The 12651-nt window shown below is 46.2% G+C and overlaps 1 protein-coding gene across 1 annotated transcript in view; it reads left to right on the forward strand.

Moving 5' to 3' along the window:
• The window catches only part of LOC108802066 (protein Wnt-10a-like), a 50587-nt gene that overhangs the window by 10621 nt on the left and 27315 nt on the right, over window positions 1–12651 (forward strand). The window contains exon 2 of the mRNA XM_018573957.1: window positions 9441–9703. Within this exon, the coding sequence (XP_018429459.1) occupies window positions 9441–9703 (263 nt within the window). The remainder of the gene's footprint in view (window positions 1–9440; window positions 9704–12651) is intronic.

Genomic DNA, 12651 nt, shown 5'->3' on the forward strand with positions numbered 1-12651 from the left:
GGGGAATTTATAAAAACTAGAGCAGATTTGCACTGCAGCCAATCAGCATCTCTGTCTCATTTTCAAATCTTACCTGGGCAAACTGAAGAGAGAAGCTGATTGGTTGCCATGGGCAACCGCTCCAGATTTTGTTTGCTCCAGTTTTTATCAATCCCCCCCCCCCATAGTATCTCTCTCTCCAGAACACAGTTACTTTGTAAGACACGAACGAGCGGAGAATGTTTTCATCTTGATTGTGAAACTCTCTCTGAGATTCTGCTGGTAAATTCTGGTAAAAACTGCCCCGTCGGTGTGCCCTGCTCACGGGATATTGCGCAATGTCTGCCCGCTCCTTCCTTTTACTCTTCTGCAATACAGCAAATGTACAATATTGTATGACTGTGCCGCCTCTGCTACTGTGGGCAGCGTTCACATCCATGGAAGCTACCAATCACCCATTATTAGGTTCAACGTTCTTTCATCTGTATAAGCCATTTCCCACTTTGTTTTGTTTATCAAATTTAAACCCCAATCGCTAAAATCTCATAACATGTAATGTCATTTCCGAAATGATTTGTCATTTTTTTTTCAAAATCTGAATAATATTTAATTTGCCATGAAGGTCCTTGTTCAGGCCACTTCCTTTTATAGGGTGACAACACTGCGTCCCTGTCTCCAAGTTGTGCCCTCGTGTTGTCACCCTGCAGGAGTTGATCAGCACTGAGATGCAACAAAGAATAAAAAAACAGTAAAAACAAAATAAAAAAAAGGTATTTACAAAAACAAATAGCAGTTGCATATTAGGGATGTGCCGATACTTTGCTTTCGGTACTCATCGGTACCGATACCAGTGCTTCCGCTGGCATCCCGGGCAATCTGATTGCCCGAGAAGCTGGCTTCATGTTGTCTGGCCGGCTTGATTGAGCTTGGCCGGGAAACCGGCTTCCCAGCCACTTAGCCTCGAGCCATCGGGAAGCTGGGTGGCGAGTAATGACCTCACTGGCTGGTCAGCCGACTCGATACTGATTGGACGGGAAGCCGGCTTCCCGGCCAATCAGCAAGTGCCGGCTGTTTGGCTGGCTCGATGCTGATTGGCTGGGAAGCCAGCTCCCGGCCAATCAGCATGGAGCCGGCTTCCCTGCCAGTGAGGTCATTACTCGCCACCCAGCTTCCCGATGGCACGAGAACCCGGCTCCATGTTCCCCTATAGCACTACCGGCCAGAGGAAATCTTCCGCTAACCGGAAGTTCCGGTATCGGGGAAGGTATCGGATCATTTGGTACTCGCCCAAATACTCGGTATCGGCACTGCTACTGTTAGCGGTATCGGTGCATCCCTATTGTTTATGAAAGACTTTGGCAGACTGACTGTCACTCATTTCGTTTTTTTAATCCACTTTAAAGCTTATTCAACGTTTCCGGGTGCCACTTCAATTCTGTAAGTCGCCAGTTTGGCATTGCAGCGTGTTTTAAATGCTAGAATGCCAATAGCGATTCAGTTGAAACTTTTGTATATTTCAGGACTGCCATAGTGCTTCACTTTTCCTTATATTCACCTGTATCTGTCTGCTTCTGGCAGCTTTGGAAATCCCGGCAAACCTGAAGAGTTTGCATCAGGAAATGAATGAGTGGCTCACTGCTGCCCCCTACAGGCTGCCTCCTGAAGCACAAGCAGGTGTATTAGCTAAAACTGTATAAAAGCAATTACTGGCGTTCAGTTATCTACAGAGGAAATCAAGATGTCTGTTCCCTGTAGTACTGGGGGAGATGAGACTGAGGAAATGCTTCCTCCTGCCTACTGCAGACTGATCACTGGGGGAGAGGAGACTGAGGAAATGCTTCCTCCTGCCTGCAGCAGACTGGTCACTGCGGGAGGGGAGACTGAGGAAATGCTTCCTCCTGCCTGCAGCAGACTGATCACTGGGGGAGGAGACTGAGGAAAAATGTAAATCTGCTTTATTTGAGTCCCGGGACAAAACAAGCGCTTAAATTGATATTAAAATCAAATGGTTTTTAAACTATTTCAAATGCTGATGAAATCACGTACAATAGATGCTCCTTCTTGATGTTTAAAACTTTTAGCTTCCAGCAGAATCAGCCTGAAGAAGGGGATCCTGTGAGACCCCGAAACGTTGTATAGAGTGTTCTACTTGCAACTAGTACGTTAATAAACACGAAGTGAACTTGCTTTGGAGTGTCGGTGTCCATCCTTTACTTTCACAAACACACAGACACAGCAAGGCAAGACACTTCCCTGCTAGTAGATGGACGGTTGCTGGAGGCTGCTCTGTCCCTTGTGATCTAGTACTGGACAGGAAGTTCAGGGAAGCCGAGCTGAGAGAGTTGGAGCTGATCAGAAACATGACTGTATGTGCTTGGTCAAAAAAATAAAGAAACACTTTGCTCCGCAATTTATATTTGTATGATCTTCTATTTGTTCTTCTTTAACCACCTTCCGTCCATGGCCGTTTGTGAACGGCCGGACGGACGTCTGCTAGGAGCGGGAGGGCGTCTTAAGACGTCCTGCCCCTCCCCCCTCTCGTGTGCGGCACTCAGCGCGCACACAAGAGGGAAAACTGTGAGCATGTAAACAGCCAGCGATGGCTGTTTACATACAAGCGATCAGGCGTCTCTAGAGACGCCCGATCGACGTGATTTTTAGTATCGATCAGATATGTGCAGGGCAAAAAAATGTGTTATTTAAATTAGATATTCGGGTGCCGCCATCTTGGTCTATACCCAGATATACTCCAAAATGTAGAAGGCTTTGAACACCTTATCAGGTTTTTACTGCTTGTTTCTGATAATACAATCAAAGCTTATTAGAAAAAATCCCTTTTATGTAGGGAGCGCTGCCTTCCGTCTGCCCATCACTCCCAACAACTTCCTGGATTCCCAGTGTGCTTTGCGTCTCTCTCCCTGCTGCTTGATGTGATGCAATCTCCATTTCTCCAGACTACATATCCCATCATGCATTGCTTCCAGCAAGCAAAGATAATGTTACATTGTTCAGACGTTGAGTTGTAGTTCAGAAGACGGGCTCTGTGAGAGCGGTGACACAAGGAAGTTCATATTCACAGGGCTGAGTTATATGGTGTCTGTACATTGAGGAAGTCCATCCTATGGGCAACTTTATTAAGTAATTTTACAAACATCTAGATGGATCTGGTTTGGGGCGGGATAGAATTTATGGAAATTCAATATAGAAATACAGATTTATTTGTAGTTTTTCACCATAGATACCCTTAAAAGAGAACTATGGGGTAAGTGTTTTTCCCCCATAGTTCTCCGCAGGGTCACGGGAGGACATAAACTAGCGTCCTCCCGTCACCCAAAGCTCAGTATGTCGCGAGCTACAGCTTGCGGTATACTAAGACCGCCGCAGCCGGGACGGATCCTGACATTACTGTCGAGATCCCCCCAGCTGCATGAGTGACAGCTGGCTCTGCCTATCTAGAGGCAGAGCCAGCTGTACCCGCCCCCTCCCCTGTCTGTTCCTCCAGTCAGCGCTGGAGGATCGGACAGGGGAGGGGGGAATCCCTGCGGGGAGCGGTGACTGGCAGTCACAGCTCTCTGCAGGGAGATGATCGAGAAGTGAGCGAGCGACGGTATGTGTTCGCTCACTTCCCGATCTATTGAGCCGACCTGTGACAGTCTCATTGTCACACGTCGGCTCGAACTATGAGGTGAGTGAATATCACTCACCTCATAGTTCTCCTTTAAGTGATGTGTATGGTCAGAAGTGCTTAAAGTTAAACTGGATTCCCCCCTCCCTGCTCCGATCCTCCAGCGCTTACTGGCGGAACGGACGGGGAGGGGGCGGGTACAGCTGGCTCTGCCTCTAGATAGGCAGAGCCAGCTGTCACTCACGCAGCTGGGCGGATCCAGACATAATTGTCGGGATCCGCTTCAGCAGCGGCGTCTCAGTATACCGCGAGCTACAGCTCGCGGTATACTGAGCCTAGGGTGACGGGAGGACGCTAGTTTGTGTCCTCCCGTTACCCTAAGGAGAACTATGGGGAAAAGACCTAACCTCATAGTTCTTCTTTAAAGTCCCATTGATGTATTCAACATATAGGTTAAAAAAAGCCAGAGGTTCTCTAAGCCTTCCACTATCTATCCAAAACTAGTGTTGGAGTTGCACTTTACCATCATTCAACAAACCATCTGACTGACCTGCTCAGAATCTATATAAGAATTGAGCAATCTGTACCACCTTGGGGAGTCTGAGGGAGCAGACGCATTTCCTAAACGTGTGTCTAGTCATAATCGGCTGTGACATCATTTGGTCTCTTGAAAAGGAGAAGTAACAATTATGATCACGTAATGACATCTAATGAGACATTTTATGTACTGGAAGATTCCGAAATCTTCAAAATGAACATTCAGCAAAAAAAAAAAAGTGACCCAGTTACTTAAAGTGACACTAAACTCGGGAGTTCAATCTTATAAATACATTCAAGAACCTTAACTATTAACAACAATGTATCTTATTTGTGTATCACTCGGCTGTAGATCCTCCAATCATCTCTGAATTGGTGCTGACACTGTCCTTCCTTCTGGAGGGGGGCTACTTCTGTTCCCCCATGGTCCCTGTGTGTGTTTTAAAGTAGTCACCGCTCCAAGCTCGCTCCCGGGATGGACTACAATCTCAATACAAAATTAGTAAACTAAACATGAGATTGTAGTCCATCCCGGGAGTGAGCTTGGAGCGGTGACTACTTCACAACAAACACAGGGACCATGGGGAACAAAAGTAGCCCCCCTCCAGAAGGAAGGATAGTGTCAGCACCAATTCAGAGATGATTGGAGGATCTACAGCCGAGTGATACACAAATAAGATACATTGTTGTTCATAGTTAAAGGAGAACTATGGGGTTAGGGCTTTTCCCCATAGTTCTCCTTTTCCCCATAGTTCTCCCCAAGCATGAGAAGACATGAGGATTTAAAAGGAAGAGCAGCAAAGAGAAGGGAAACTACCATGGATTACAGTAAGGCGCACATTACAGTATTGGTTTATGTTAAACAATCTGAGGGTTTAATGTCACTTTAACTATTTCCTACTGTATCCAAATTAAAAAAAAAATGTTTGGCTTTTGGTATAAATTATGTCGCAGTAAAATGAAAGCGCCGAGGTGTAAATAATGGACAGGAAGGAGTGTTTTTCTTTGTACAGGTCCCCAGCGGGAAAGGGTTAAGCACGGGTCAGAGAAACCTAAATGGGTTTGCAGCAGGTCACGCAAGAACGTGTCACACTCGAAAATGCTGCCCACTTCAAAGGCGAGCCCGTGAACCACAAAACCACGCCCCACTTTCATCGCCCGTGTTGTAGACCGCAATATAACCCCCACCCCCACCCCCTTCCACATGCTGCTCCAGCGCATGGAAATTGGTTCTGCAGACGTGAAGTGAGGGGAAGCCTGAGAGTAAATAAAATATGTCAGGGAATAAATTGCAGACAGGAAATGTATCAGAGGCCTCGGCTTTGATCAGGGGAACGCATGACGTGGAGGGATCGCTGGCTATTTTTGGCTGGATTCTCGTTTCATCTGCAGGGACTTGGCCTAGGCTTTGATCTTGTGTCCATGAATACAATAAAATGGCCAGTGGGCCCCGGGGAAGGGGGGGTACAATGAGGTGCCATGTATCTTTGTAATGTGAGAAAGAGACACATTGCAGCTACGTGGGAGTCAGGTCCCCAGGAAAAGACAATTTCAGGTCATGCACTCTTCTGGTGGTGGTTTCACAAGTGTTCAAAAGTGCGACGATTTTTGTAACAGTTTGGTTTGCTTATTTTTGAACATGCTCTTGTACGTAGGGATGAGATTCGGGTTTGGGTCAACCATGTGTCCAGCCAGAACCCAATCCATCTGCAGTTCACCAAAAGGGTGAACGATTTGGCCAGAATGCCCATTCTCCAAACCTCCTTCTATGTCCCAGCAACCAATGGTGCTGTGTGTGGGCCGCACACCATTATTGGTTGTTAGGCTGTGTCCTAGCAACCAATGACCCAATTCAATGCTGTGCTCTAGCAACCAATGATAGGAAGTGTCATAACAATCAATGATGCTGTAAGACCTCCAGCATCTGAGCAGCCAGTTACACTGTGCGGCCCAGCCACCAATGAGGCTGTACTGATCATAATGCGTCATTGGTTGCTAAGGTGCTGGCGGCCAAACAGCATAATTGCTTGTTACGCCGCATCCTAACAACCAATGACCCAAACCAATGCTGGGAACCATGCAGAAACTGTGCAGCCCAGCCACCAGTCAACCAATGAGACTGTATGAGTCATTGGTTGCTAAGAGACTGGAGGCCTTACAGCATCATTGGTTGTTATGTTGCATCCTAGCAACCAATGACACTGTGAGGTCCAACCACCAGTCAACCAATAACGCTGTACGGATCACACTGTATCATTGGTTGCTAATATATTGTCAGCCTCACAGAATCATAGGTTGTTATTTTAGCAACCAATGACCCAATCCAATGCTGCGACCTAGCAACCAATGATACTGTGTGGCCCAGCCACCAGTCAACCATTGAGGCTGTACATGTCACACTGCATCATTGGTTGCTAATATGCTGGAGAGCATCATTGGTTGTTATGCTGCCTTCTAGCAACCAATGATCTAATCCAATGCTGTGACCAAGCAACCAGTGACACTGTGCGGCCCAGCCACCAGTCAACCAATGAGGTTGTACTGGTCACAATGTGTCATTGGTTACTACAATGCAGGTGGCCTCACAGCATCATTGGCTATTATGCTGTATCCTAGCAACCAATGACCCAATCCAAAGCTGTAAACTAGCAACCAATGACACTGTGCGGCCCAGCCACCAGTCAACCACTGAGACTGTATGGGTCATTGGTTGCTAGGACACAGACGGCCATGGGTTTGATTTTCATTGGACCTTCCCGGAAACCGGATTTCTGGTTGGGTTTGGCAAACATCCATGTGAACTGAACCTAGGCCAGTTCACTCATCACTACTTGTACTTTAGAACTTTAGATGACATTTTCTACATTTTTGGAAAGCTTTGGAAGGATGAAGAAGAGTCAGGTTACTTTTGCTATGTGTGTCCTCACTAGGGAAATTTCCCCTCACTTCCTGTCCCAGGTTCACTCTTGTTGTCATGGTGTGCCTAATAGGGTTGTCACTTGGCCTTCCCAGTCTAAATGGGACATGTTTCCAATCTTATTAATAAGGAAGAGACAACATATTTGATATATTTTCCCATAAAAGGCGGCAACCCTAGTGATAAGTGCATCCCGCCCCTTTGTTTGTGTTCAGCTGCAGGCGGCTAGTTCCTCAGGCGGCAGAGGACAGAGCTTCCTTCCAAGTTCAAAGGAGCTTAATTTTGGACCCGGGTTGGTCCAAACTTGAGTTCATCAGCAACTACTGGAGCCAACAGATCAGTATGACAACCAGAAAAATAGCAATGGCCGTCTTCGCATTTCTCCCAGTGCAGGTCTCCTTTATTGATACCCTTTTGTTTTTCCACAGGATAGTTTGAGACCGCAGTGTTTGAAACCCCCCCCCATCTGAGTGTCCAGAGGGCATGTAGGCGTTCCGATTCCCGTCACCTGCGCCATTTCAGCTTGCTGCGGAGCGCTCATCCTCCGGCCCAGCAATAATGTCTGAGAGAGAGAAGGGCATAATTAGTTTAATGGGGCCGAGGCAGACCCAGAGAGCTTCGTAGCTCAAGGCTCTTGTAGATAAAAGGTGGAGATGTCTGTGAAACGTCAGGAAGGGACAGGTAGAAATGCGGGAATGACACTGAAAACCTCCCCACTGACTGCGGACGGAGGCTGGCAGTGACCTCACCCCATTCATCTCTCATTTGTTCGCAGTCATATCTAGTGACTTGTAAACAATGCCTCAATTCCCCCAGCCAGGTGCTAGTCTTTATGCCAGATAATACTCTAAAGGTGACACGTACGAGCCGCCCGTCAATCATGAACTTCGTACAGAGTCGTAGACTGTTATGTTAAAGAGAACCTGTCACCAACTTTTTAATTCACTTGCAATGTACTTTGCTGGAAAATTTGATTAATCGGTTCCTTAGCACAGTGAGTCCCCATCCCTTCATGCACATCATAACCCTTTCCTCTTCTGGAAGTGTCTTATTACTGTCTGTGCTGGCCCATATCTTCTGCCCCTCCCCTCATCTCATATATGTAACTGTTGGGGGAATACTATAGAGAAGGGGTAGGCAACCTCAGCACTCTAGCTGTTGTGCAGTGGCGGAACTACCAGGGTCGCAGAGGTCGCGGCCGCGACCAGGCCCTGGAGTTCCGCCACTTGGAGGGGGCCCAGGACAGGAGGAAGGGGCCCCTGGTAACCGCTGATTACCAGGATATTTATTATCCTGGTAACCGCTAATGTCATTCCCAGGACCTCTTCCTCCTGTCCTGGGCACTACATGCTTCACGCTGCTCCCCTCACCTGGTTGGGGGCGCAGCGTGAAGTATCATCCAGTTGGGCAGCAGCCAATGAGTGGGAGCGGTGTAATCCCCGCCCCCTCATCACACAGAACTGCTGCCCAGTGCCGAATAGAGCTCCTGCGGACACGAAGGGGGTGACAGGGAGCTGGAAGTATGAAGGTGACATGGGGTCCGGGAGCGGAAAGCTGGGGCCATGAAGGAGGAGATAATGGGGAGCTGGGGACATGAAAGAGAAGAGTGTTTTTTTGGGTTTTTTTTCCTTGTCTAAATTTTGTTTAAAAAAAAAAAAATCTAATTTGCTTCTTCTTGGGGGGGCGGCCTTCATGGATTTTTGCATCGGGGCCCTGAGGTCACTAGTTACGCCACTGCTGTTGTGCCATCTGTTTAAGGTGTATCTGCGCCACCCTCACCAGTTTCTATTTCAAAGTGAGAGACTGGCATGGATTCTGCGCCCAATCAACAAAGGAGAAGATAACTTGTGTCTTTTTTGCAACCTGACTAACTATGTAACTGCTGAAAATCCCCACAAGAGTGGACCTGGCGTATGGGATGTGAACTGTCTGCTGGTCTGAACCTGGGGAGGGACCGGGTAGGCAGGGGCACAGCATAGAAAATGGGGCAGTGCTTGAATTTGTTTCTCTCATGTTAAAAAAAATGGAGCAGATCTCTACTTTGTTAACATGCAGCGGGATCTGCTCCATTTTCTCAGTTTAGAACAGGAGTAGGCAACCTCGGCACTCCAGCTGTTTGCAAACTACAAGTCCCATGAGCATTGCAAGAATCTGACAGCTACGGGTTCCCAGAGACAGAGGCATTATGTGATTTGTAGCTATCTGTTGTGGAACTACAATTCCCATGAGGCATTGCAAGACTGCATATTTCATGTAAATTTCAACCAGTGGGCTGGGAAGTCCTGCAAATTATTTCATGTTCTCTTTAAATTGCTCTGAAATATGTTACCTCGATCGTAAGAATAATCAATTAACATTGCCTTTTCTTAATTCGCCATGCAGGTCCCTGACGAATGAGATTCTAGGACTGAAGATACCGCCAGAACCGGTACTTAATGCCAACACCGTGTGCTTGACGTTACCAGGACTGACCCGGCGCCAGATGGAAGTCTGCATGCGGAACCCCGACGTAGCAGCCTCGGCCATCCAGGGGATCCAGATTGCCATCCATGAGTGCCAGCACCAGTTCAGGGAACACCGCTGGAACTGCTCCAGTCTGGAAACCAAGAACAAGATCCCGTATGAGAGTGCGGTGTTCAGCAGAGGTGAGCATGAGGGTGGAGGGGCTATTCAGGGGCCTTCTTAAGGTTTTTGTTTTAGATATATTTGTGATTGTGAAAGCGTAATGTAAACTAACTCACCAATGTGCGCTAACATTCCGATACGCTTGTTACTATGTATAGTTCAGATTATATATGTACATGGGAGCAGCCGTACTGAAGATCTCTCGCCCCATACAAGTCAATGGGAATGGAAAAGCAACTGAAGCAATGCTGGCCAACTGTACCTGCAATGAATTCTGAATGATCTCAGAAACGTTTCTAACTGATGTCAAACGCACACCGTATTTGCTGCATCAAAGTGTGTCAGCCCAGACCCATGGGCCCATTCACACCATCACATTAGAAAATGCACATGCATTTTTCTCAAAGCACATAATGTGTTGTTTGCGCAGTTGAGTTAATAATGTAACGCAGTGCAAGACTGACAGCTTTATACATTCTAATCGTAACTAGTTTTTATGCACGCTGTGATCCTGCGCTGTAGTGCACATAAGAAACGCGATGGTGTGGCCCAAATTCCTCACATAGGCAGACTCTTCTTACTGACCTCTTTTACATTAGTGGTCAGTGTAAATACCTCTGTTACATTAGTGTTCAGTGTAAATACCTCTGTTACATTGGTGGTCAGTGTAAATATCTCTGTTACATTTTTGGTCAGTGTAAATACCTCTGTTACATTAGTGGCCAGTGTGAATACCTCTGTTACATTGGTGGTCAGTGTAAATACTTATGTTACATTGTTAATCAGTGTAAATACCTCTGTTATATTGGTGGTCACTGTAAATACCTCTGTTACATTAGTGGTCAATGTGAATACCTCTGTTACAATGTTGAGCAGTGTAAATACTTCTGTTACATTGGTGGTCAGTGTAAATACCTCTGTTATATTAGTGGTCAGTGTAAATACCTCTGTTATATTAGTGGTCAGTGTAAATACTTTTGTTACATTGCTGATCAGTGTAAATACTTCTGTTACATTGCTGATCAGTGTAAATACTTCTGTTACATTGGTAGTCAGTGTAAATACCTCTGTTATATTAGTGGTCAGTGTAAATACTTTTGTTACATTGCTGATCAGTGTAAATACTTCTGTTACATTGGTGGTCATTGTAAATACTTCTGTTACATTGGTGATCAGTGTAAATACCTCTGTTACATTGTTGGTCAGTGTAAATACCTCTGTTACATTGGTGATCAGTGTAAATACCTCTGTTACATTAGTGGTCAGTCTGAATACCTCTGTTACATTGTTGATCAGTGTAAATACTTATGTTACATTGGTGGTCAGTGTAAATACCTCTGTTACATTGCTGATCAGTGTAAATACTTATGTTACATTGGTGGTCAGTGTAAATACCTCTGTTACATTGGTGGTCAGTGTAAATACTTCTGTTACATTGTTGATCAGTGTAAATACCTCTGTTACATTGGTGATCAGTGTAAATACCTCTGTTACATTAGTGGTCAGTGTAAATACCTCTTTTACAGGTGTTCAGAATAAATACTTCTATTCAAGTGGTGGTTAGTGTTAATCAGCAGATTTGCAGAGAGGTATTAACACAATTGAATCACTTGGCTGGGTTACCTGACTTTTTCCAACTTTTCAGCAAGGATGCTGAGAGCGCTACCTGAGTGATGCTAGGGGCTAACTATTTTCTCATAGAATTCTAAGCCCAAGTAGCGCTTGGGATGAATGATAAGGAAGTTATAGAAGAACTCTGGGGGGAATCAAAAACATACCCTTGCAGTGACTACCACTGCATTGCAAGGGTTAAGTGCTTCTTTAGTCTACGGGATGCAAATAAAACAGATTTATTCAGCTGATCCTTCATCCCGCGATGCTCAGCGCTCTCCTCTCTCCCTCGCCACTCTTGCTGGCGTCCTCATGTCTAGTGCAAGTCAACGAACCTGCATAAGATGTTATGATGTCAGCAGTTCCTAGGTCTTCCTCCCCCAAGGCTGCTAGACTGGTCCCAGCAGCCTCTTTTGCCCTGGGCTCTGGTGGTCTAAGGACTGCTGACGTCAACAGGTGCATCGACTTGCATTAGACGTGGGGAAGCCGAGGGACATTTTACCAACCAGAGCGGAGGGGGGAGAGCGCTGAAGATCTCTTGCCCCATACAAGTCAATGGGAATGGAAAAGCAACTGAAGCAATGCTGGCCAACTGTACCTGCAATGAATTCTGAATGATCTCAGAAACGTTTCTAACTGATGTCAAACGCACACCGTATTTGCTGCATCAAAGTGTGTCAGCCCAGACCCATGGGCCCATTCACACCATCACATTAGAAAATGCACATGCATTTTTTTTTGCACAGGGCAAAAGCGCTTACCAGTGCAGGACCGAACCCCCAAGACAAAACAAGCACTTAACCCTTGAAGTGCGCGGGGGCTAGCCCCACCGCAAAGGGTACATTTTTTATTTTCCCAGAGTTCCTCTTAAAACAATGTAGAAATTATTTAGGTATGCAGAGTTACAGAGTAAAAAAGTAAATAAAAAAGAGTCTTATCAAATTACCCAAAACGTACCAAAGCTGCTAAATGTGGTCAGGGCATCTACGCCTCAATGACCTCTGTTCATGCCATGAAAGGGTTAAAAGGCAGTCTCACTTTAAATCTGTATTTTATAGTCCACAATTGCATTATATATAATGATAAATCCGAAGTATGTTTCACACCCGAGACCGTCCATGGAAATAGGGTGACCAGGGTCCTCGTGCACGGCCATCTTGTCGGAATTCCTGCGCCACAGACGTGAGTGACTCAGACGAATGACCTGCGGCTCCCCATTCCTGTGCGATGGTTCATCTTCATCCGCAGGCTTTGAAGGGTTCCTGTCTTTACCCCTCTGATCTGACACTGATGTATCTGAGATGTCTGAGAGCAGATAAGAGCCAAGACGCTCAGGTAGTTCCCTTATTTACTCCTT

This window comes from Nanorana parkeri, unplaced genomic scaffold, assembly GCF_000935625.1.
Source record: "Nanorana parkeri isolate BGI_ZX_2015 unplaced genomic scaffold, ASM93562v1 scaffold2641, whole genome shotgun sequence".
NCBI classification, from domain to species: Eukaryota; Metazoa; Chordata; class Amphibia; order Anura; family Dicroglossidae; genus Nanorana; species Nanorana parkeri.